General features: G+C 58.6%; 1 protein-coding gene across 2 annotated transcripts; it reads right to left on the bottom strand.

The window, feature by feature from the left end:
• Positions 1–6,103: 6,103 nt before the first annotated feature.
• On the bottom strand, positions 6,104–15,276 carry TLE5 (TLE family member 5, transcriptional modulator). 2 transcript variants are annotated; one of them, XM_074163659.1, is made up of 7 exons: positions 15,235–15,276; positions 14,684–14,781; positions 13,214–13,277; positions 10,835–10,879; positions 9,379–9,441; positions 7,974–8,048; positions 6,104–7,349 (listed from the first exon to the last, which is right to left on the bottom strand). In XM_074163659.1, the coding sequence occupies exons 1-7, from the start codon at positions 15,259–15,261 to the stop codon at positions 7,128–7,130; spliced, it is 594 nt and encodes a 197-aa protein (XP_074019760.1). In that variant the 5' UTR covers positions 15,262–15,276; the 3' UTR covers positions 6,104–7,127. The 2 variants fall into 2 exon arrangements, with proteins under 2 accessions (XP_074019760.1, XP_074019761.1); XM_074163660.1 differs by having other exon boundaries at positions 6,110–7,346; positions 15,235–15,261.
• Between the last annotated feature and the right edge of the window lie 10,452 nt (positions 15,277–25,728).

A 25,728-nucleotide genomic window follows, 5' to 3' on the forward strand; every position in this document is an offset into this window, starting at 1 on the left:
TGGGCTCCTGACGCCACATCCCAGGAAGGCCAATGAGAAGCGAGCGGGCCGCAGCAGCCCCAGCGGCGGCGCCGCGGGGTACGCTGGGAGTTGTAGTTCGCCGCACATGGCGACGTGCGCGGCCGCGGCCGCCGGCGCCCGTTCCGTCCCGCCTGCTCCCGCCGGGGCCCGGGGCGGCGCCGCCCGTCCCCCCGCGCGGGCACGGCTTGGACCCGCTAGCGGTCGGGGCTTCCGCCACGGGCGGCCCGGCGGGCGGACTACGCGGCCCACAGGGCCTTGCGGCGGCAGCCGGCTGCCACTCAAAGTAACGTGGGGCGGTGGCGGCCCAGAGGGGGACGCTCAGCCGCCCCGCGGGGAACGGCGCGGCCCCCGGTCGGCCCCGGGCTCTGTCGCGGGAGGGTCCCGGGGCCCGGCCGCCCCAGCCCCTCGCAAGCTCCGCCACCCCCGGGTCCTGCCCCGCTCCGGGCCCCCGCTCCCCCGGGCAGGCCCCGCCGAGGGGCCCTTCCCCGCCCCCCCCGTCCCACCGGGAAGTCACCGCGTTTAGGGGCGTAAAGGGACAGCGAGGAACGATCCTTAAGTATTGCTGTACCTGGGCACCTGGGCACCGACAGGCACATTGCTAAATATTTAGTGCCTCATATTTCATCCTGATCTTTTATTAATCGCGTTATTTACTTGCTGCGCGGGGTCGAGGAGGAGGGCACCGGGGGCTCTGCCCGTCCCGGGGCTGCCAGCTGCCGCTCCCCCCTCCCCGCGGTGCCCGGCAGGGACCGGCACCCTCCCCATGGCACTGGCCGGGCTCGGGGCCCTCCAGCCCCAGACGCTCCCCGAGGAGCACTCGGCCCCGTCCACCCTCGGCCTCGGCCCCTTCGCCTTCCCCGGCCGCATCCAGCGCCGCGGGCAGGGACGGCCCTAGCCCACCACCCCAGCCCCAAAATCCATGGAAAACCCTCCTTTGGTGTACGCCCGTACACGTGTGTGTATACCGGTGTATATCATGTATCTGCACATGTGAATATATATATTTTAATCCAAATGTAAAGTCTTGGAGAATTTGTTTTGTTTGCCTTATTGGGGCAGGTTTTTTTTTTTTTTTATTTAAGGAAAGTTGTTTTTTGAAAAGCTGGAAACATTTCAGATCATGTTTCAAGGGAAGGAGAGACCGAGAAGATGTTTTGCAGCATTTTTCAAAAGTCCTTACGAAAAATTGCTGGTTTTGCTTAGGCAGTTTTTCCGCGCTCCTGTCTCGGAGGGTGACACAGGTAAACCAGGAACAGTCAGCTCCGGAATGATGGATGTCACACGCGGCTTCATCACCCTCCATTAATGATTGACGTGGGCCCTGGAGCAGGACAGCCTGTAACCCAGAGATTAATTTGCTTCAGCGTGTGCTTGGATGGGGAGAAAACAACTGTGGTTAACCCTTTGCACCCAGGGGCCTCTGGATGCAGCAGCAAAGGGAGCTGCTCCCACTCCTCCCTCCGCAGGGACACGGGCAGAAGGCTGACACCCGCCAGCAAAGCCGAGCACCGGTGCCGCCACCACTGCAGGATGCTCAGCCAGGGACCGGCCGCTCCCCGCAGCAGCCACGCACTTGTGCCTGGTAACGGCAGCGCTTGGAAGAGCCCCAAAGGACGAGGGTGTTTAAATCCATGCCAGACTGAGAGGCGAGTGCTGTAATCAGCAATTCTGTTTATAACCAGCAGAGAAACCAAACAAGCCCGGGCTTCGGGATGCTTGGGAGCTCCATTTGAACCCACATCCAAGCAAAACAGGTTACTGCTGCTGGAATTACCCCGAGGATTTCCCCTTTCAGCTCCCTCCCCAAGTGCCAGCCTGGGGCACACAAACATGTGGCTCCTGCCCTCTCCAGCAACGGCAACCCCAGCTCTGCCCCGGCTCCGCGCCACAGGTCAAGTCATTTCTCGGGTTCCTGACATCCCCAGGCAGGCAGTGTGAATTTCCCTGGGCATTTATACCAGCAGCTGGCACAAACAGGGGTCTTATCCTGGCTGGGGTCTGTCCTGGAATGAACAAGCGATGAGAAGGGAAACAGGGACGGGACTGGCAGCAAGTCAGCGAGATCTGAGCCAAAGCTGCCCTGGAAATCGAGGTTCTCCAGCAGACCGAGCCATGCTCCTGGGACTGAACCACAGGTCCCCATCGCCAGGCCCCGGGTGACATCCCCTGCTCTTTAAAGCCACGTGTCCCCAGGGCATCTGCAAGGCAAACCACAGGCAGGAGCCCAGGGATCTGGGGGGGTCTCTCCCACTCTGCCCAGGCAGGGCCCCCCGGCACATTGCAGCACCAATGTGCTCCCACCCACAGCCCCCGCTCCACTGTGCCAGGGACACCTCGTCACCGCAGGGCTGCGGGCCAGGGGGGCGCCCACAGGAGAGATGTGGGAGCCCTTAGAGCAGCCCAGCAGCTGACAGACTCGTCTCTGGCGCTGCCTTCGATCTGTACGTTGGCTCCTGTTTGCACTTACCGGCTTTGAGTGGTTTTTAATTATTGATGCCTCTTTTAGCTTTTATCTCGTGCTCTCTGCAGCCAGGAAGGGCTTGGCGTTCCTGCATTAGTGATGAATTGGGAAGGAGGCCCTGCTCCGCGCTGCGCAGCGTTCCTGGCTCCAAGGCTGGGCCATTGTTTCAAGCAAAGCTGGGCTGAAAAATGAGGAGGGTGGGAGTGGGAGGAGGATGTGGTGGAGGCGATTCCCGCTGCTGCCATGGAGGCGACAGGGATCTGTCCTATGGGAAAAGCTGAGGGGGACAGACCCAGTCAAACAAGTGTGGAAATCACCTTCACCCAGCGAAAAACTGGCACCCACTCCCCTCTTCGGGGAGGAAAGAGGTTGTTTTGTGACCCCTCCAGTGAGGGGCAGGTGGAAGGGGGAAGAGATGTGAGACCGCAAAGTTTTGCCAGGGCCCTGGCAGCTGCAAGCGGGAATCGAGGTCAAACCTGGGTAAATGTGGTGCTGTGTGTCCGGGGCATGGGGCGCTGACAAACGGGGTCTTGCCCCTGCTCTCGGGACTTGTCCGGCTCTGTCTGCCACAGCCAAAAGCTTGTTGGACAGTGGGACAGTGGCTGTCACCAGGCTGCTCTCTATCCCCCCTCAATGAGCCAGGGCTTTGCTGAGTTTTTCCAGGGATCCCAGTGCCAGGAGAGCGGGTTCTCAGCCTGTGCCCCTCTCCCACTCCTCTATGACACCCCTCTCACACACAAAGAGAAGGGGTTTCTCTGCCAGGAGCCAGTCTCGAAGCACCCCTTCGAAGCACCTGATCAGGGACGTTTTGGAGGCCCCATTATCACCTGCTTCTCAGGAGCATTGAGCCTCTTCTGCCAGGGCAGGAGAGGGGCTCATGGCTCCTGTTGTGAGAGAGGTTACAAGGCAGAGCAGCCTGTTTGGAAGAAGAGGTGTTTCCTCAAGTCTGCAGCTACTGGGAGAGTCATGAGGGAGTGTTTTTAGCCCTTTTTTTTTTTTTTTTGTGTGGCTGTTACGGGTTGGATTTGCATATTTTGGTATGCAGTTATATCCGAGCCCAAATCTGGTAAGGTGCCCTATGAAAGGACTCCCTTCAGAGATCCGGAAGCAAATCCAGCGGTTGCAAACAGCCGGGCTGGAAGCATGGGGAACTGCAGCACTGCTCGTCCATGGGATGGGACACCAGGCTCCCTCCCACCACCCAGGGAAACCCTTCAGGTGTGAAACTTCAGGAATGGGTCACCGGGGAAGCAGGAGCGGAGCACGAGGCTCAGCTCAGCATCTGCTTGGAGGCGCAGAGGATTTTGGAGAGCCCAAAAGCTCTGTCTTTAGTCTCCAGCAGGGAGCCCGGAGATGCCCACAGCCCAGTCAGGAAGCTCAGCCCTGGCCTGCTGGCAGCTGAGGATGCTCCACCAGCAGCCTTGTGGTTTGTTCGACCCCTTGCCCACTGAACTGAGGCTGCTAATTAGCTCTAACAACAGGGACGTCTGTTGCTCTGAAATTGCCAGCCTGAAAACACCCCAGACCAGTTTCTCCTAAATCCTCCTCCCTTGCACACCCATCAGGAATAACATCCACTTATGGTGCTTCCTACCCCCAGGCTGAGTTTGAACCAGTGACCCCAAGGTGAAAGCGCTTGAGAAGCTGCAGCCCCCCTGCAGCCCCCCTGCTCCCAGCAGGGTTTTCAGCAGCACTTACAGAGCAGAGATGGTTTTAGAACCGTCCACCACAGCAGCCCCTGGCCCGGAGCCGTGTTGGCCTTTCACATCGGAAACCTGCTTGCTCAGTGTCACCGAGTCCCTCGGAGCAGCCACGCGGCTGTGGGTCTTGCAGCTCCCAGCAGCATTTCCGATGGCTCCTGACCGGGATCCCTGCGCAGTGCCGGGGGGCAGCACTGGACCTGTCTGCCCACTGCTCCGGACCCCCAAAGGTGCTGAGGTCAGGCCAGCCCCTGCCATGCAGCAGCAGCAGCTCTGCTCCCACCACGGGCTCCCTCTGCATCTGCCCACAGCAATGGCTGCGTCGGGAGCATCAGACCCTGCACGGGGCACCCGGTTTGGCAGGGGACAGGGCAGTCCTGCAGTCCCGGCCAGCAGCTGGTGTTCAAAGGCCACCGCAGGGGCCATGCTCCTCCGCAGACCCCCCTCCCTCCCCGTCCCTTGCAAGCCTGTGCCGGGAACCAGCCCCCCCGTTTCATGCTGGCTGGGCGTCTCAGGCAGATAACGAGGCATTGTCAAGCCTCCACGCTGCCCACAGGCTCTGTCACCCATCTGGGGACATGGCCCAGCTGTGCCAGGCCTGGCCAGTGCTCCCAGGACAGTGGGACACGAGACCAAGCTGGACACCGGTCCCTCCATCCCCTCTTTTCAACGGGCTGGTCCGCGCCAGAAGGAGCCCCCCTAGAAGCAGCGCTGGGGAAGGGGCCGAGCAGAGCTGCAGCGCCGCAGGTGCTTGTGCAGCACCGTGCACCTCTCCCCAAGCCTCTCCCACCGCAGCAGACACAGCCCCAGCCCAAGGGCCACCACTCCAGAGTCACACCTGGTCCCAGGAGCTGGTTCAGCAAATCCCCTCAAATCCTGCCCTTCAGGCATTTGGCCTGATCTTTGCCCAGCGCCATCAGGACAGTGGCCGCTGCTCCCCTTCTGGCTTTCGTCAGATTCCCTGTCTGTGCCACCACAGTCCTCCAACCTTGGTGAGCAGCCAGGGGGGTGCAAGACACACACACACACACCCCCCCAGTATAGCTTCCTTCCCAGGGGAAGGAAATTTTCCCACTCCAGCTGGCCTGGGAGATAGGGAGGGGAAGATGTTATCAGGGCAGAGCAGGCTCTGAAGCCAGAGGACAGCTCTAATTATTGAAAGCCAATTCCATTACAGCAATCTCAGCCCCAGGGCAACACAGGCCAGATTTTCCAGAGGGGCTGAGTGCCACAGAAGCAGCTTATCCTCTGCACCCACAGGAAACATGAATTATGCAGGCACAGACAGGCCTGCGGCAGCCCACAGGGACCATTGCCGTGCATTACTGAACCACGTGGAGCCAATAGCCCCCCGTGGCCCTTCACTCCTGCCCTCCTTGCTTTTCATCTCAAGAGCTCCCAGGTCCCTTTTGCCATGCTCTCCAGTTTGTTTTGGCTTTGCCCTGGCAGCCTCCTTGCCCTGGCTCCAGCAGACGCAGCCAAAGCTCCAGCATTGGCATGCGGCTCTGCAAGGATGCCCATGGGAGGGATGGAGTCCCCGAGAGGGATGGAGGCAACAAAGACAGTCCTCATTCTACCAGCAGCTGCGGAGACAAGAGTCAGATAGAAGCCAGAACCTGAGGTGTCAATGTTAACCCCCTTCTCCTGGCTCAGAGAAACCCCCAGGGAGAGGGGGGCTCCCCCAGGAAGGGCAGCACATCCCACCAGGCGAGGCAGGGACTGGTCTGGGACACACTCACCTGGAGCAGGGAGGGCAGCTCTGCCAGGAGGTGTGACAGCACCAGGGCAGAGTCCAAGGTCAGCCAGCAAAGTTACCTGTTCTTCCCCACCGACTCCCCGACTTTGGAGGGCAGAAGAGAGAAGGAAGTATTTTAATGTCATGCCAAAGGCGGCAAGAAAGCAGGCAGTAAGTCATGGTTTTAACCAACCTTCTTATTTCTTTATTTGAAAGGCACAGCTTGTACGTCCTTGATACAGCATTTTCAGTTCCTCTTATTATAGGTCAAGTGATTAAACACAAAAAGCAAAACAAGATCTTTCTAAAGGACTATATACAAACACCAGATTATTATTTAGTTTCATTCTTTTTTTGTTCCATTTTTGTTTTTTTAGAAGACACGCTAGCGCACGGAGATAAGAACAGAGAAAGCTGCTGTATCCTCTACACGGGGGCAGGAGCGCGGGGAGGGGAGGACCAGGAAAGGCTCTTGGTCTGCCTGCCCCCCTGCCCGGCCACCCGAGCCCCCCGAAGCCAGGTGCTGTGCCGAAGGGAGCGGGTGGCAGAGGCTCCCCCTCCAGCCCAAGGCCAAGGAGCAGCCAAGGAGAAACCCCTGTGGCCGGAGCGCGACGTACGGCCGCGGTGCCGGTCAAGAACAGATACATGCAGAACAGCAAGGTGCCGGCCTGGTATTAGTGCAGGAGGAGCGCAGGGACGATGGGGATAGGGACGGGGTGGTGCGACGAGATCAAGAGCGCTTGGGGAGGGAGGAGATGGTTTCGGGACAGGGATCCCAGCAGGGAGTTGTGCAGAAACTGTTAGGATCAAGGGGCATCTTTAAATACCGAGGGGAGAGCGGTGGGGAGCCACGTGGCACCAAGGAGCTGGGACAGCCAGGGGGCAAGTGGCCCCAGAGCAGCCCAAGCCAGGCTCTGGCTCAGCTGTGTGACGGAGCGGGGACAGGGAAGCCAGGCTGAGCACAGGGAGAGCACGATGGGCCACACGGTAACTGCTACGGCGCTTGTGTTGCTGCGAAGCAGCCTGTCCGCTGGGATGGCGGCGGGGGCATCCCCAGGCTCTGCTGCCCGTGGGAACAGGCCTGGCAAGCTGCCACCGAACACAAGCCCCTGCGATTCTGCTGCGCAGCAACTAGAGAGAGATACTGCATCTTGCATTAACCCGCCCCCCACCCCCCGACAGCCCCCTCCCCCCCGGCCCCCCATTCACTCTAATCCGATTTCTCCCCGTCGTCATCTTGGTGGGCGTCCCCATCGTGGCCGTTCTTGTCCTCCTTGGAGAGGTGAGCCTGGGAGCCCAAGGCCGAGAGCGAGAGGAGCCCGGTGCCGGCACTGACAGCAGGGAGGGATGGGGGCTGGAGGCCCACGGGGAGCGGAGTCAGAGGCAGAGCAAGGGCTTGGAGCTGCGACAGCTGGTGAGCTTGAAGCTGCTGCTGTAGGGAACGAAGGACAGATGGGAAGACAGGAGAGGGAAATTGTCATTTTCAGTGCACTTCGGCCCCAACTCAAGGGCCTGGGCTGAGCAGGCTGTGCCAGCCACCCAGCTTAAACCAGGGACCTCAGGGGCCTGGAGAACACTGCAGCCTTGCAGGAGATAAAAAAATAAAAACAAAACCAAAAAGAGAGATATTCTGGAGTCCTTGGACTGTGACAGCCTCAAGAGAAGACTCAACAGCGTGTCCCCAGCACGACACACAGCCCCTAGCCCACAGGACATCTGGCCTCAGACCCTGGCATGCTCCAAGGATGTGGTTAAAGCCCTCCTGACCTTGACCAAGAACAGATGGTGTCTTCATGTCAAGGAGCTGCTGCGGTTCCTGCTCAAAACCAAAGCTCCTCTCCTTGCACCCTGTGCGGACAGAGCAGGAATCCCTGCTCCCCCGCAAACCCATGCCCATGTCACAACAAACATGGACAAAACCTGCCCAGCACTCGCAGCCTCCTCCCAGTACATGGGGCACATCCCCAGGTTCCCACTCCCCTGTCCAGCTCTGTCTCGAAGGCCAAAGGCACAGATTCCTGTCCCTCCGAACCCAAACTAAACATGTATCACGTACACGGATGATGGAGTTCAGTTCTGGCGCCGTAACCTGCTTGGCTCGTTCAATGGCTCCGAGGACTTGCTGCTGATGCTGGAGTGAACAGAGGAATTCAGGGTCATTTCTAGTATCCCAGGGAAGGAGAGCAGGGACCCAGCCCTGCTGGGTCTGACAACCACACACGTTATCTCAGCTGCCAGCACCGAGACATCAGGGCATAGAGGCAGGGCGGGCAACCCCACAGCTGGAGACACCTGCACACACCTCATTGTGACAAGGGCCTCACAGCACCACAGCAGCGAGGAGCAGGGAAGGAGGCACGAGTTCCTCACCACAGGGTTAGGCAGGTCCCCTCGTGCCCCCATCCTTGTCCTGCCCTGCACAGGTCCAGCGATCCTTGGCCAGAAGGGCTCTAAGGTGGGCAATGCCCCCTGCCTCTCCCCCCAGACCTGACACAAAATGACATCTCCTAACAAACAAAACAAACCCTAAAATCAGAAGCTCTTCGGAAGCTCCCCACTCCTTAGGACACATCCCAGCAGCTGGAAGATGCTGCTGTGGAAGAGCCCAGCACAGCTGCGCCGAACACAGGCAGGAGTAACAGCTGTATCACATACTTTAAAAAATAAAGGACAACTGTACTTGCTCCTCTGCAAGCACGAGTCTCTGAACACCAGGCCTCTCCACTGCGCTCCAGCAAGTGGATTTTTCTTTCCATCTTGGCAGCAGGACAGGGTTGGGGAGGGGAAAGGGGTTGCATTGAGATGCAAAAGGTTTAGTGGTGGCTTAGTTATTAGGCAGCTCTGATCTGACCAGGAGCCACTTTGTCCTCACAGAGAACAGGTGGGTGGGAAAAGCACAGCCCGTCCCCCAGCCCCACAGCTCCCCCCACCGAGAAACAGCCTCCACCCACAGCCAGTCCCGACCAAACACCAGCCGTGGGGCTTGGCCTCTGCAGGTGCTGTGGGGAGATGGACAGAGACTGCACTGGAGGTGCTTCATCTTCCTCTTGCCTCAGGCAGCATCTCCTGATCCCTCCCAATTAATTTCTCAAGGGAGTGGGAGGAGCCCATCAGCTGCATTAATTAATGAGGCAGAGGAACCAGATCTCAAGGAGAAGCCATATGGAGGTATTTTTTTAAACACTCCCCTCCCCCATTTAGTCACCCAAAACTCCCACCACTGATGCAGAAGTGGCGGATGACTTGGGAATCACTGGCAGGAGAGAACAGAGCCCATCGTTGTCCACAGCTGCCAGAAAGGGGACGGAGGGGCACATTCGCCACCACACAGCGTCTGGGGGGGCTGCTCGAAGGCCTCATCCCAGTGCAGGGGCAGAGAACAAGTGACGAGGTCCCCCAGACCAGGGGCTGCCCATGGGGGAGGCAGCCCCGGCGCCCCCCAGGCCGAGGTGGGGACTCACCTCTTGCGACAGGTAGGGCAGAACCTGCGCACAAATCCCATTTAGCCTCTTGACGATTTCAGCCTAGAAGGTGGGAAGAAGAGAGAGGAAAGGCATCAGGCAGCTTGGGACTGACCACCCTCAGTGCTGGCTGCCCCCCTGCCCAAGTCCCCAAACGGCACTAAGAAAACACAGTCCCCCCCAAAAGATGCTGGCAGCATCCTGGTGCCACAGGGGGGTCACCTCGCCCCCAGGGCCCCTCCCTACGTTGTTAAATGAGTTAATGCTGCTGACTACAATAAGTTTCTCGTCTCTGCTGAAACTCCCCGCTCTGCCCCAGAGACCGGCTGCTCATCTCCTTAGACTCCCCCTGCCCAAAGGCAAGCCCCCCCCCCCGGCTATTCAGGGAGAGCACGAGGACTGCAGCTTCTTCACTGGGCTCATACCAGCAGGTGGCAAGTTCTGGGGTGTTAAATGCTTTCCTCCTGGGAAAGAGTAAAGCCACTGGCCCTTTGCAAATCACTTTCCAATGGAGCCAAAAGAAACACAGAGAAAAAGTGTTTAGGTGTGCACCAAAACCAGCCGAGGGGACCCCACCACAGGGGAGCAGACTAGGCTGAGACAGTTCCAGGGACAGCAGTGAGCATTCGTGGCTCAAATCCTTTACCAAGATGCAGGTTTTCCCAGGGAAGCCAGTCTCGTGGGCTTCTCAAGGAGAGCGATGGGATGGGAGGCACTGAATGCCTTTGTGGGGGGAGCAGAATTGCACTAAGAGGCTTTCACTGAGCCACGAGACACAGACGACTTTGTGACTAGAAGCTGAAGCCAGATAGAGTCAGGTTCGGAGGAGGCTCATGTTGTTAACAGCACAGGTAATTAGCCACTGGGGATAATTAACAACTTAACCACCAGTGAGGGTAATGAACAAACTTATCCAAGCTGTAGCACAGTCTCCATCACAAGGCGGTTTCTTAGAAGGTCGCATTACCTAATCACAGCCCCAGAGAAGTGCTCTGGCCCGACTGCAGCAAGAGCCCGGGGGAGCCCAAGGCGTTTCTCGTGTCGGGGTGATCACAACAAGCCTTTCCGGGCTCCGGGGACGGCAGCAGGGCCAGAAGCCCACCCAGGACCAGGGTGGGAAGGACCCAGGATCATCTCCTGCCCTCCACCCCAGGTTTGTGTCTGCTGACCGACGCTGAGCCACAGCTCCAGACCCTGCCTGCAACCACCTTGTCCGGTACTTAAATACCTGCTTGGGCTCTGGGGAGAACCAGAGCGTGCCCACAGCTCGGGATGGGAGCTCGCAGCCTGGCGCTGTGGTCCTGAGAGGTGGGGGTCCCTGCATTTCAAAGGCAGCTCTGACATTTTACAGGGTCATGGCATTTCTAGTTCCTGAAATACCACTGAAGTGACAGAGGGCAAAGCACAGCAGCCAACCCACCCTCCCCAGGAATTAGAGCACTTGCCTTCCCCCTACCTGTTTGTGCATTTCAATATTCAGCCCGTAGGACATCTCGTAATACTGTAGAGTGAGGGAGAAGAGAACAAAAGAAATTGTCAGTCAAGTCTCCACCAGGTAAAGCGGCTCCACACAGCAGGGCTGGGGACTACTACTGCTTTCCTAGCAAGGTCTTCTACAAAGGCTGGGCAAGGATGGAAGGAGAAGAGGCCAGCCCTAGGACACAAAGACAGCAGGAGGCAGACGCAGAGACCCTCTCCAGGCGCAGGCACCAAGCGCTGCCCTCCCTGCTCCAGCCTCACACCACTGTAGACGGAGACCCGGGAACTTGCTGACTGGGCCCTGTGAAACATCCTGCAGAGACATCTTTTGGCAGCCTGCATCGAGATGAGCGATGCTGCCTCAAACCTGGAAAAAGGCTCAGGGACCCACAGACCTCCATATCCACGGCCAAGAGACAAGCAGACTGACTTTCCAGGCTTTGCCTGGCCTGTATCATGGCTGCTTCAGCAGCAAATGGAAGAGATCACAACTGGGCTTCATCTAACAAGTAACACATCCAGCTGCACACAGACCCAGCTGTTTGGGAAGAAGCTACATGGAGAAAAAAAAAAAAACACCCCCAAAAAAAAACCCCACACAGCAGCAACAGGCAACTACAGAGCAATCTATTGGCAGGAGAAGCCAATTCCTGACCCCTGGAAGAAGCTGTTTTAAGGCTGATGTTTGAGAATTTAGACATATCCTCCTTCAGCTCGCAGGCTGCAATCCTGATTCTTCCAAAGGGAAAGAAAAATCCACATCTGCGCTCATTTAATTCAAGAAGATCACTGGCATTTTGGTACCAACGCCACAAGTCTGAGAAGCACCCAGCTTGGTATCGCCATGATCTCAGTCTGCTCAAACACCACCGCTGGCTCACGAGGCTTCTTTGCATTTTGAAGACTGAGCAGGAAGCGGGAGCCCGACCCCCAAGCTGCTAATTGTGACTTATTCAAAAATTGGAGCAGCTGTAGCAGCTTTGCACATTCACAGAAATCCTCCTCTTCGCTTCCCGTGACTCGCTGTGCTGGGGAGCGACAGCAGCTCTGTGCGGCTCCAGCTCAGCCACGCAGATGAGGCAGAAGCTGCTGCGCCTGCAGAGCCTCGAGTGCTGCACAACGAGCAATAGCCCTTCCCCTCTGCTGCCGACGGAAAACTGAATCAATTCTGGTGACTGTCAGCATTAAGGGGAAAAAAAAAAATATATATATATCTCAGCCACACCTGGAGATGAAAGTCTCCATGCAGGCTGCGAGGCCCAGGAAGCAATCATTTAGTGGCGAGAATGGGGCAGGCTTCCCCACTAATATACAAGGAAAGCTGTGATCTCTTCTCCTTGGCCCTAGCCCCAAGCACGCCAAGCTCCCCACAGCCTCGGAGCCTGGACACACGGGCAGTACAGGAGGACAGAGGGGCCAGCTCCCTTATTTCTGGTTCTAAAGTCCTAACTCTGCTCTGAAGAGCTGCTGTATTAATTTCTACACCTTATCTCTTCCTTCCAGGGCAGGTGCAGCAGCTGGCAAGCAGGCACCAGCTCATCTTTATGGAGAGCATCACAACCTCCTGTTAACTCCTTGATAGGAAAGGTACAGAGCAGCTTTGCCAGGCATCCCTCCCCTCTGCTCCAACGGCTCTTCCATACGTGGGAAGACAGAGCCATTACCTGGCAGGCAAACTGTCACCCTGCCTGCCAGAACGGGGCTGTTTCCTGGCAGATTTCTCTTTGGAGAGTTATGGCTAAGCCTGCTGCCCACACGGAGCACCATGTCCCACAGCTTCACCAGGCACTGCCTGGGATTTGCACACTTTGTGCTGGGACACGCACACCGGGAGACACGCTCGTACTTAGCAGCAGGGCTCTGTGAGGCTGCCGGGGTCAGGAGAAGGTGCAGAGGGTTCAGCTCTCGCACAGCAGCTGGTTTCCGATTCCAGCTCCTGCCAGGCTTGTGGGGCTTCCCAGCCTCACGACTTCTTGGAGGACTGCTTTGTCTCTCCCAGTGTTTCCAGGCGCCCGCACACCAGCACCTCGCAGCTCCTTCCCGGGCACGCAGGAGCTGTCACCTCCCCAGGGTGCAGGGAGTACGGACAAGCTGCCGGTCCATGCCAAGGACCCCATCACCACCCACCATGCAGTCAGACACTGGGGCCATCAGTTCTCTGCATCCAACAATTCTCTGCTACTTCCCCACATTTCACAAACCCACGGTGTGCAGACAACACAAAATATAAAAAAGCCCTGCTTTCAGAAAAGCTAGCACCAGCCTTGCCCAGAGACCTGCCGCTGCTCGGGGAGAAGGCTCCTGCTCACCGCCGGCGTCCCCCCACGCGCGCTTGGCTGCTGGGGATGGTCCTTACCATGACGTAGTGACGCTGCATCTCCGATTTCTCACTGGCTAGTTTGTCACATTCCAACTTCAAGCTGAAAAGCCAGAAAACAGTAAGAAAACCACAAACAGGAGGTGAGAGAGTTGATCGCCACAGAGCAGCTGCTTCCTGCAGGGCCCCATCCTGGCCAGGCCGGGGACACCACCGTCCGGACTGCAAGGGGCATCCGGAGCCAGGTCACCCTGTGCTGGCCCTGCAGCCACCGCAGCAGAGTGCGCTCCCACCCTCCCAGCTGGAGTCCCACCAGCACGCCTTCAGGAGAAGCAGCACACAGCTATCCACTGGCTGGACACCAACCTCCCCCCGGCAAATCCCATCAGCCAGAAGGAGAAAACTGGCAGAAGCAGAGGTGGCCACCCGAAGAGGGGTTTGCCTGTCCTAACTGGCCACTGGCAGCTGGGGACGGCTTCTAGCACAGATCTGTTGGCAGCACTCAAGAGATGCTGCGATACAACTTTCACACCAAAGCCAGACCCATTTCTGGATGGTGGGGGGAAGCCCAAGTGCAGCACATCCCTCCAGAAGAAAGGATTTTTTCTCTCCCGTAGGTTCTTCACACCCTTCAGAGAAACTGCCGCTGGTCCCAGTGTTTTATGAGACTCCAACTCACCAGCCGAGCAACTGCAGCCGGCATGTGCTGTGGTTTTATGTTTCAAACAAGAAACAGCTTCACCTACACAAAACCTGCTTCTTTTCGAGCAGATTAAGTCCAAGGGGGTGGGGTGGGGAGACAGCCTCCCTTCTGGCAGGGCTGCTTCTTGGGCTCCCCTGCTGCCTCACTGGCACTGACCAGAGACATGGGGACACCAGGAAATAGCCACTTCCCAGCAGTTTTTCTGCCCACTCCTGCCAGAACAACACCACCTCGGGCCCTGGACGGGGAAGACAGACGGGGAGGTCGCAGCCCCACAGCACCGGGGCACCGACCACAACTGGCACCTTGCAGCCTGTCGGGCTGCAGCAGAGGGTATCACCCAGCCGATTTAACCCAAAAGATTCACGTTTATTTCAGACACACACACACAGCAACAGACGGTCACAAGGCAGCTTTCAGGTCAGCAGAAGTATTTCCACACACACCCACAGAAAAGCAGAAGCTTTTGGATTTAAGCGCTCCCTGCAGCATTCGCCGTCCAAGAATGGCAGCCAGTGAGAAGAAACGAGGAAAACTCCCAGCAAGACAGGGGAGGCCTGGCGAGCCCTGCACAGCGCTGGTCAAGTGGCTCTGGGAGGGAAGACCTCGGCTGGGGAGGGAAGAGGCACGTTCTCCTCGCCGGGGTCCCGAGTGGACACGACCAATGCCCTGCCTTCGGTCTTCCTCCAGCCAAAGGTGACCCAAGCCACCTGCCTGGGTCCCCTCTTCGGCGCTCCCGTTCGGTCCACACAGCGAAGCAGCGGGATCAGAGCGACTCCTGCGTGTGATGCCGCGGGAGCACCTACCTGTGGTATTGGGCCTGCAGGAGCTGGAACTCGTCCTTGATGCGGTCGCAGGAGTCGGAGGTGGTGAACTTCAGCTGCTGCGGCAGGTGAGAGGAGCCCTGCAACGAGGGGAGACGGCGCTGGGCGCGGGGCCGGCCCGTCCCGCTCCCGCCGCACCGGGCAGGGCCGGGACGGCGAGCCCAGCACCGGGCCCGGCGGCGATGGGGGCCGTTGGGGCACCCCGCGGGCCTGGGACGCACCCAAGGTCACCCACGGGGCCGCCGCCCCCCGGAACCTTCCCCTGGGCGCCGCTGCCGGCCCCGCCGCCCCCCAGCCCCGCCGTGACGGGGCCCAGCGGGGGCTGCGGGGCGGGGAGACCACCGCCGCCCCCTCGCTGCCGGCGGCGGGAGGCTCCCGGTCACCGCGGCCTCACCGGGGCCGCCGCAGGGAGGCCAGACGGTCCCCGTGCCGCGCTCCCGCGCCGGGCCGGCCCCGGCCCCCGCCGCCCCCCGGTGCCCTGCCCGGCCCCGCCCCGCGGCCCCACCGCCGCCCCGGCCCCGGCCGCGCCGTACCGAGTGCCGGCTTTGTGGAAACATCATGTCAGGCTGCGGCTCGGCCCCCGCACGGAGCGGCCCGGTGCCGCCGCCCGCTCCCGCGCCGCCGCCTTTGTCCGCACCGGGCCCGGCCGCCCCGCGGCCGCCCCGTCCCGGCCGCGCCGCTCGCCCCGCGCCGCTCCCGCCGCCGGCGCCTATTGTCTAATGGCGGCTGCGGCTCCGGCTCCGTCCTGCGGCTGCTCGGCACCACCTGCCGCCGCCGCCTCCCCGGGCCGGGCGGGCCCACGGCCGCCCCCGCCCCCGCCGGTCCCCGCCCCCGCCGCGCGGCGCCGCCGGCCGCGGGCACCGGACCGGGCTGGGCTGTGGGCCGTGGGGGGCCGGGCCGGGCCGGGCGGCGGGAATTCGACAGGGCCCGGGTCGGGTCCGGCGCGGCCGCCCGGCTTCTCCGCCCCGCCGCCGGGCGCGGGGCTGGGGCGGGACGGGCCTTTCCCCCTGCGACGTCCCCCCCCAGGAGCCCCGGCCGTACCCCCCTCCCCCCGTGCCCTCCCGGGGCTGCCGGCTGTCGTGCCCCTTTCCCCGGGCCCCTCCTGGCCGCCGGGGCCGCGGCAGGACCCCCCGGCTGGGCGCCGGCCGCAGCGGGGCGTGGAGCGGGGCCCAGGTAGCCGCTCTGCGGAAGGCCCCGCAGCGGGGCCGGCGGTGGGTCGCGGGGCGAGCCCGGCTCCGTCGGCGGGGCGGGAGAGAGCCGGGCCGGCTTCTGGCCGCCCGCAGCGCCCCGGTCTTGGCCTGCCCGGTAGAGATAATTGCTGCGGGTCCCGGGGTGCGTGTTTATCGGGAGGTGTTGGAGGGAAGGGGAAGCTCTGCCGTTAATGAAGCCAGTGCTCTGGTTCCTTACCGGTTGTCACACCTGGTGTGACACCGCAGGATCTGAGCCGTGCTGGCCATGCAGGGGACGCCATCAGATGCGGCGCGTTTTCACATCCTTCCCCACGCAGCAGAACGGAGTTTGTTTACATAGGGGTTTTGTTTTCCTTTATTTCAGCCCTGCTTTTGCTGAGCAGGAAGGAAAGCAAAGGGAAGGGAATTCACCTGCAACTGGCCCCAGACAGACCTCCCCTCTCCAAACAATGGAAAATTATGCTCTGGATGCCAACTTTGGTCCTAAACCTGCTGCCTGAGGAGCAGACCCTGCAGTTTGTGTCCTGGGGCATCAGTTGCATCCCCACAGAGAGCAGCGAGGTGGGGAATTCAGCCACAGGCTTGACTGCTGGAAGGACTTTGTTGTCATGGGGCCTCTTGCAAGCCATGCACACAAACGTGCCTGAGCTGAGGTGGGATCAGGTCCTTGGAAGTCAGCCTGAGAATAACAGGCAGGAATACAGGTGGTGTGTGTGAGCACATAGGGAGCTTTCATCAATTTGAGATGCTGCTCTGCATCTATCTTTAAAAATCAGTGCGTTTTCTGATTAAAAATAAAACCCTACACGTCATGACTCCAGCAATGCAGGCTGGGCTGTTGTGGTGTTTATTTTTAAAGACAACAATATAGCAGCTGAGTTATTGTGACACCTCCTGCGTATTGTGCAGTAGCTTTTTCACTTTGACATCTCCATATTAGTGTAAACTGTGACAGCTTCATGCCAAGGATTATTAATAGTGCAGGCAGGCTTTACGTCCCTGCAGAATAAGGGTTGGAAAGCAGGGTAGACACTCTCCCCCAGCTGATCAGCATCCTGGTCCCCTTTTTACATGTTGAGAAACAGAGCCACCGTAGCTCGGGCTTGGCACAAGGGTAGTGAGATGTGGTTTGTAACCAGGCTGGGTCACTGCTGTCCCCTCGCCAAGCTGTCCTGCCTCTCTGCTGAGCTCTGCCTTCAGTGGGAGGTACTGGAGCAAGTCTGGAGCATGTCTCATGTTCCCTGCCAGGCTTGTCACCTTTCTGCCATGTGGGGGAAAGGAAGGGATGCAGAAGGGTTTGGCCCTCAGCTATGTGATGATTCAGATGTGCAGTGCCTGGGTCGAGAGCTTTACCTTCCCTGGCTCCCAGCACAGAACAGACTGGCCTTGCAGGTGACCGTCACAAATCCATTATAGGAATTGGGTATCTACTATAGAGATGATTATGTTAAGTGCAGAAGAAATATGCAGCATACAAACGCTGTACTTTGAATCACATGTTGGAAATCGGAGGCTGTGGGGGTGAAAGCCCAGGAGCCCAGCTCTCATTTTGCAACAACTCGCAGTTGGTCCCTTCCAAGTGGGAAATGAAATGTTCCTTTATTGGCTTTTATGTTGGCTACAAAACGTTCCATTTTATCCTTTTTTTTCTTTTTTTTTTTTTTCTTTCTGCTTACTTTCTTCCAGGAAACACACCAATTTATGGTATAATCTTGGCAAATCCCAATCCAAGGGAACACAAACTCGCTTGTGCCTAGTAAACGACTCTTTAATGGGCCTGTCTCCAGCTGGGCAATGTATCTGCGTCTGAAGAAGGGGGAATTATAACCTGGCCCAAGCAGTGGGCCTGCGTGTGTCAGCAGAGGTGAGAATGGCCTGGGCAAAGCAGCAAAACAGCGTGTGGAGGAGCCTTAAACACATCCCAGTGAGAGGAGGGGATTCCCACAGCCCACCTCAGACCTGGCTCAGGAAATGAGGGGTTCCAGTGGAAGGGAGCTCTGAGCTGGAGTGTAGGAGCTCTCCAAGAACCGACATTTGTCTGCTATGAGGCGGTTTTACGGCAATGTTGGGAAGCTGCAGCTGAAGCAGACGGATCCCCCACTCCCCTCACACCTCAGCTCCTGGGTGAGGGATGCCGGGCTCTCGCTGCAGCCAGGGCTGGGCCGCAGTCGGGCTGAGCTTGCCCATGGCTTTCCAGGGAGTGCTCCTGGGGAAGCTGGACCACCCTTTGGAGGGGCCACAGAGAGCAGCCAAGGACTTGGCTGCTGATGCTGACAGCTTAGTCACGGGCCTGACGCTGCACAGGGACCTGGTGTGGGAAGATGGCAAAGGTGTCTCCAGGCCGGGCCAACCAGGACATGGGGGCTGGAGGAGCCACTTCCCCCTCTCCGGCAGCACCCTGCTTGGCATCAGCCTTCCGGGGGGAAGGTGCTGTGCCTGCCTTTACCATCACTGAGGCACTGCAGTATGCGTGGAGATCTCCTAGCACGCTGCGTCTGCCCCCAGGTTGTACCACACTGTGTCCACGCTGAGATTTGCCTTTCACCACATCCTGAGCTTGCCCAAGCCTGTGGCCTCATCTGGCTGGACAGCAGGAGCAGTGCCCCTCTCCAAGCTGGTGCAGGACTGGGCCTCTCCCGCGCCTCCATGATGCTCTCCTGCCATCGCTCTCACTTCCCACGATGTACATGTCTAGCGACATCCTCGCTTGCCAGGTCGCCTGGCCACTGGCGCAGGAGCCTGGTTACCCAGAGACGGGGAGTTTATATTTAGCATTGATAATGGAGCAATAGGCTGTCCCAGTCCCCGGCCCCAGCAGGAAGGGTTCGTACAGGGATGTCCTAATGAGACCAGAGCAACTTCCTATTCGTTCCTAAAAGAAGCAGACTAACAAAGCTGCCAAAAATAAATCTGTTTAATGAAGAGCCCTTGTAAATTATTCAGATATTATATCCCACTCCAGCACTGGTTCAAGGAGAGATGCTGTACAGACACTTTCTTCTCTGAAGCTCTGGACACAAGGTGAAAGTCATGCTGTCATTGCATTGGAAATGCAGGCTTTAAGATCCTGCTTTTACCCTGAGAATACCGTCTCTTTTGCCTGGAATTAAAGGGGAAGAAATAAAAAAGGCACAGCAGCAATTCAGGCCTTGAGACAAGGAAGGATTTTTCCTTTGCCCCCTGCCTCAGGACCAATCTCGAGTCCCAACACCTAAAGCTGGCCACATACACAAGTGCTTTGCAGGATTGAGTCTGAGAAATTCGGGCTCCCCTGGGCACCGCATGCCTCAGCACGGTGTGGACAGGACCTCACTGGAGGTTCAGGCACCAGCTCCTCCTCTGCTTCTCAGTTGTGGTTTGAATGCTGTGGGCTTCTTCCAGTAGAAACAGGGCTGAGACCCACCAAACCTGTTAAATTTCAGCTGCCATCCATACACCAGCTGCTAGCAAATCCCAGTCCCTCCCTGGGATGTAGAGCCTGGCTTTGCAGAGTGCCATCCCCCACTGCCACCCCATATTCAGTCATCTGTGAGGCATTTTATAAGGCACAGTGGTTGGTAGCTTGTGGGCTCTTAGCCACAGCCTGCCCCATGCCACACTGCTGGAGCTCACAGGCTTCTCCCCTATTTCCCAGCCCATCTTTGCTGGTGGCAGGGCCGGCTCCGGCCAGGGCTGGGCAGAGGAGCTGCTGGCGGCCACTCTCCGGCAGCGCTGCTGGGCACACGCCTGCCCTCAGCAGCTTGGGCCCAGTGGCAAAACCCTTGTGCAAAGTTTCCCTCCTGACTTTAATATGAAACCATGTGGCTTCCAGTGCTTTAAAGCAGCAGGGCCTGCCTGCGGGACGGGGCAGCATCGCTCGGGGCACACGGGGAGGCGCCTGGGACGAGGGAGGCATTTTCATGGAGCGAGTTCCGGCCAGGGTCCCCGGGTGGGTTGCCTGGGCCATCCCCACACATCCCATGGGCAGCCCTGCGTCCCAGAGCATGGGTCGCGTTCTCCCTCCCCACACGCTGCTGCCATGGGCCGGGCACAGGGTCTGCCCGTGACTCAGGCCAGGCCCCATGGGGCGATAGGGACCCCAGCAGCACTGGGGGCCAGAGCAGAGGCTGGCGGGGGGGCTGCCACCTGGGCACCAGGCTCTCGCTGCCCGAAGCCCCTCGCCCGCCCCTGCCCCTTCCCTCTCCCGGCAGCCGCTGCGGTGCAGCCGCCTGGGGCCTCCCCACACCATGGCTGCCGGCGGGAGGAGCGCTGCCGGCCACCCGGTTTGCTCGGCTGGAGGCAGCTCCCACGGCCGGGGCCTGGGGACCAGCTCCAGCTCCCTGCCACGTCCAGGCCAGCTCCTGTGGGACCCGAGGCTGCGCTGTCCCTTATCACCCCTCTTATCACAGGGATTATTGGCTTTTTATATTAAACTTTCTCCAGATAGCATAACGCAATCTACCAGATGCCTGGCAAGGGCTTGGCAGGCCCAGGAGTGATTTATAAGCAATCTGTCTCTGCGGTCTCTCTCTCACACACAGGCTGTTTCCTCCTCTCCCTCGCCACCTTCCAGCTCTCCGTGTTGCCGCCGTTAGCAGTCATGCAAATCTCCCTGCTGCCACCAAGGGCTGGAATGAGCCATGGGGCTGCCCCACGGAGGATGTGTACCCCACACCACAGGCCAGGATGGAAGCACCGCCCCTGCCACAGCCAGCAGCCATCTTGCCTGCCTCTGGGGCTGCTGGGCATGGGGCCTTTGGGCCCTGCCGCGTCCCAACGGGCTGCCGACTGCCCAGGTGGGAAACATCCTGCCAACACCGGTGGGGACACTGGTGGTGACGCCAGTGCTGTGGCCGTGGGGCCGGGTGGCTGCATCTTTTGGGGCTGTATCCGTGTCCCCAGCACATGCCCCCCTGTCCATTATCGTATTTCTCACATCTTCCTCTGAAGTGTCTGCTGCTGAGCTCTGTCGGGGACAGATACTGAGCCATTGATCTGACCCTGCCCTCGGCAGCCGCTTGCAGCCCCCTCTGCTCTGCCAGGCTGGGGACAGGCCAGAGGCAATCCCCTCCATTGCAGCTGCCGACTTAAACACTCTCCTGGGAATGTGCACGGGAGTGCGGTGTTCACACAGCAAGCACAGGGCAGGATCCATGTTTGGTTACTGACACCTTACTCAAGCGATAATTCAAATCTGGGCTGATTCCTGCAATCAGTCCCGCTCTGCCCGGCTGAGGGGAGGAAACTAGCAGGTTCCTGCTCTCAGCCTGGACCGAGTGCCAGTCCTGCTCTGCCTGCTGCATCCCTTGGCAGATCTCACTGCTCGTTGCTGAGATTTCTCCGCCAAAGCTGGGCCCTGCTGGAGCTGGCGCTGGCTGGAGTGGCTCTGTGGAGTCGCTCCTTGTCCTGAGCTCCAAGGAATGGCTGATAACCCTGGAGCTGGCAGAACGCATGTGCCACCTCTTGGTGCCCTGCAGAGGCTGCCCGGCACATGGTGCTGGGACACCTGGGGTGACCTGCTGGTGCTCCTTGGCCACTCCCAAAGGCGCTCACCTGCCACACGTCCCAGCCCCCATCCCCTCACCCCCATCACTGCCTGGCCCCGAGTTCTTCTGTCCCCTGGGTCACCCAGGTGCTCATGACGGGATACAGCAGCGCCCCAGCAGCACAGCTCCCGCCGGGGCAGCGGACAAAGTGCTTGTTCTGCACCATATCCCCAATTTACTGCACTCATTTCCTGAAGAAACTGTCTTGCTGCTTGCCCCCAGAGGCAAAAATGAACTTAATTCCAAATTCCCCACCTATACCAAGAAGAAAAATGAGAAACTGCCCCATGGATGTGCACGGGTCCCAGCCACGGACGGCCTGTGGGCAGAAAGGGCTTTTCTCCAAGGAAGAGCCTTGGTCCAGTCAGGCTTTTTACAGCTGGTAAAACATTTCCCCCCTCTTTGATCCCGTTTTATCAGTGACTTGGAATAATTGGGTTCCATTCCTCATTGTGGCTGCCCCCCACTTCAGCTGTGGCCTGTGTTTTTGCTGCAGTCTGATTAGGGGTAATTACCATCCTTCTTACCAGCTGAAGCGCAAGGAACAGTTCATGCTCCTTGCGGGAAACAGGGAAGGCATTTTGCAGCTGAGGCGTGATGAGGAAGCACATGGCAAGGATGCCTGAAATTGCCTGCTCCCGGGCCAGGGCTGGGGCAGCATCAAGCTCCAGGGAAGGGCTGAGCTCTGGGTGTCTCAGGCATTTGGTGGGAGATAAACCAGAAGTTTGAAGCTGTAACACCGTCAGGAGGTCCAGGGGAATCCATTGACCCTTTCACCATGAGGAGGCTCATGGGCCAAGTAGTTTCCAGAAGCAGCATTTGAATCCCTCTGAAACAGAGACTGAACCTGATGGAGGGAGCACTCAGCTGGCACTGGAATGGGCAAAGGAGGGACTTCTAGACCAGGTCTGCTATGTGTCATGGGCATGGCAAAGGACTCACCTCTCTCCTCCTCTGTTTCCCTTGCTGGACAAAGGGAGTAATGAGATACCAATTTTAAGGTCAAAGGGATCATCCAGGCTTTCCTCCTGCCTAATGTGAGGCAGATAATCTCTCCCCTGTATCACATTCCTCCTGCCACTGTGCAGGATCAGCGCTTATCTCCTGCAAGGGAGTTCTGTCAAATGAATATTTGCAACAATTTCTGAGATTTGCACAGGGAAGACAGATTACTACATCCTTAAGTGTCTTCCTGTACTCAGCCAGTTTAGCAGCGCTGCATTCCAGGTAGGGAGAACATTGCTTCCTGACCTCAATTTATGACAAAACACCGAAGCATGAGGCTGGATTGATTGCACAAGGAGATTGTGTCTTAGTAACTCGTGTGAATGTTGCAGCAGCTGTGCTAATTCATCATTCCTTTATTTATGAAATCTATGTGCAGGTTGAGTACAATTAAATGATGTGCTTTGGGATCCTAGGGGATGAAAGGATCACGGTAAATGTAGGTTTGTTACCCTGATTTACCGTGCACTGAGCCCACCTACAACAGCCATGACAAACCAGATGCGAAACATAAGGTTTAAAAAAACTGTAATCCAGCAATTGCTGTCACAGGCTGCATTTGTCAGTGTGTTCGATCTGGGTGCCTTTCCCCCTCTTTTCAGAGAACTCAAGTCTCCTTGTGGCATCTTCCGGTGACAGGCAATTGAAGAGCTGGTAAAAATAATTTTGGGGGAGGCTGAAATACTTGACACCTGCTCTGCAGTGATAACATCTGGCATGATCAGGCTTTAGGAAGAGATTTATGCACTGTACAGGTGGCGTCCTGGGCACCATTTACAGACTGGGACCTGCAGCACAGGGAAGGAGATGAAGGAGCTGATGAGGGGGGAATCCCAGCTTACGCAAGGTTAGTGCTACTGTCATGATTTTACTGGTATAAAGGTGCTTTCATTTATCAAACGGTATTACTTTCCTTTTCCTTACTATAAGAGCCATGCTGGCGTGTGATGGGAACTGCTGACCGTGCTCTGGCCGGGAGGGGGTTAAAGAGCAGCAGGGCCCCCGATCCTGAGCTGAAGCACCTGAGTCGGGAGGGAGGAGTTAAAGAGGTGGCTCTGGCTCAGACAGGCCAGTAGCATCTTGGTGGGGCTGTGGCTTGTTGGTGCCCTCCTGTGGGAGGCAAGGCTGGTGCTGGGGCCAGTGGCTCTGGGCGGAGGTGGCCCATGCCCAGGGCTGGAGGCAGCGCTGGGGAGACCGAGGTAAGGCAGCTGCAGGGAGCCATGGGTGAGGGGGTGCTCTCAGGATGAGGTGCTGTGAGACAAGCCTGGTTGTGACATGCTGGCACATGTGGGTGTCTGGCACGGGCTGAACTGACCCAGCTTGTCCTCGGCTCTTGGTCGGCACTGCTGGTCCACCCTCTGGCTGCAGATGTCAGAGACCCTATCCTCTTCCCTGCTAGAAAAAGTGCCCTGCTTTCTGTTAGCCCCTGGCTTCTCTGTAATGGCTCTGCCTCTGTCCTCCTCTTCTTGGATCAGAAAGTACCTGTATACACCAGGAATTCAACTTTCCCTGCACAGTCCCATCAGGCGGTTGGGTGTCTGAGCTGCCTGGCCCTGTGGTGCTGGCCTGGCCACCTGCATTCCCTGGCTGGTGGCACAGCTCTGCTGCATGCATGAGGGATACTCCCAGGGCTGCTGCAATCCCTTCTCCTTGCTCTGTTCCAGAGACTACTTCAGTAATCCCAGTGGTCCTGGCCACTCATTAGCGCTGATGAGAGCTCAGGTAGTGTCTAATTGATGCCATCCCTTCCCAAGATGGTGTGAGGGAAACGCTGCTGCTGAGGTGTAGGCAGGAACCTTGAAAGGGAGGAAAAAGGAGAGGAGCAGGTGTGAGGCTACAGAAACACTTGGAAGGGGCTTTAAAGTGGGTCTTTTTTGAACGTGGAAAATGGTGAGCAGCGTGTTGTGTCGTGTCCTGTTCCTCCCACTGCTCACCTTTAACCAGAGCCTTAAACCCTAGCACAGGGCCCAGCAGGCAGCAAAGCTCTGCTGTGCAATTCAGAAGGTATTTCGCCTCTCAGACCTGCAGCGTGGGGCTGAGCCGCTCATCAGGCTCTTCTGGGGGGCTTGAAGGTGGGTCTGTGAAAGGGACCAGCTGGGCATGGGGTCCTAGAGGGCACCTGGCACCAGGTCGCCCGTCCCTGTCAGCACTGGCTGCTCTGCGGGTGACGCCGGACCCAAGGAAAAGGGTCCCGGGGTGGCTGGGACATAGGTATGGGGCTCCGTCCGTCTGATGTGGTTTCCCCACACCTCCGGCCGCTGCCCCCCCCCCCCTCCTAGAGGGGCCGGGGTGAGCGGCCGTCGGGAAGCTGCGGGTGGGGGAGCGGAGCTGGAGTGTCCCGGGGCGATGGGGGGCCGGGGCCGGCGGGGAGCGCCGCCCGCCCCGCTCCGCTGCTGCCCTCTGCCGAGCGCGGCCCCGCGTCTCCACCGGGACCGGCACCGGGGACAGGCCCTGCCCGCCCGCGGACCCTCCCGGCGCGACGGCCCCGGGGATCCCAGGGGCGGCAGCGGAGGGCGGCGGTGGCCGGGGCCAGTGGGGGGATGCCTGGTGAGGAGAAGGGGCTTCGCTCAGGAATGGCACTTAAGCCATAGGCGCTGAAACCCACCGGAGCACCCGGCGGGCTGCTGCTGGCAGGGACTTTGTGACAGTGACGCACCAGCTGTCTTGCTTTCTCATCTCCTGAGACCACCGCTCTGCTTCCTCCTCCCTCTTCTCCCCGGTCATGTTCCCTTTCCGTTTTGATCTGGCTGTGTGCTCTCAGCCATTCTCCTCTCCTCCAAACTGCTCGCAGACAGCTACCAGTGCCTCCTCCTGATCCCCGATCCTGCCCCTTGGAAGGGGCAGCCATCACACCGGACACCTCCTAATGTGGGAAATAAGATTCTAGCTCAGCTCTGTGGGATTGCCAGTTCCTGGAGAGACACTGAGGAGTGAAACCCCACGATGCAGTCTTTCCAACTGGTAGAAGGTATAAAATGTTGACTGGCAGCAGGGCACTTCAGCTGACAGAAAATGTCACCCCAAAGTCCTGGGGGGGGAATCTATAACCCTGCACCACCTCTGCTGCTGAAAGCTCATCTGAAAGGTGAATGGCAGTAACTAGTTCTTTCCAACAGCAGAAGGAAATGGTTCTTCAACTTACAAAATAACTGCAAAGCAGAAGATGTAATCAGGTTCCTGATTCAGCAAAGTACATGCTGAAAGAGGTGTGCACTTGGCTTCGAGAATATCCCTGTGTCTGTGTGTGCAGCTGAACTGGGAATCCTGTGCTCAGAGCACCTGGTTCCATTCAGACGGGAGCAGTTCT

This window comes from Numenius arquata, chromosome 25 (assembly GCF_964106895.1).
Source record: "Numenius arquata chromosome 25, bNumArq3.hap1.1, whole genome shotgun sequence".
Lineage (NCBI taxonomy): Eukaryota > Metazoa > Chordata > Aves > Charadriiformes > Scolopacidae > Numenius > Numenius arquata.

What these genes read in the sequence shown, in the direction of transcription:
- TLE5 (XM_074163659.1), bottom strand. Translation starts at nt 15,261, where the DNA reads ATGATGTTTCCACAAAGCCGGCACTCG. An exon ending in TGCCCTACCTGTCGCAAGAG is followed by an intron (nt 8,049 to 9,378) that starts GTGAGTCCCCAC and finishes TGTTCACTCCAG; the next exon opens with CATCAGCAGCAAGTCCTCGG. An exon ending in AACTGAACTCCATCATCCGT is followed by an intron (nt 7,350 to 7,973) that starts GTACGTGATACA and finishes CGTTCCCTACAG; the next exon opens with CAGCAGCTTCAAGCTCACCA.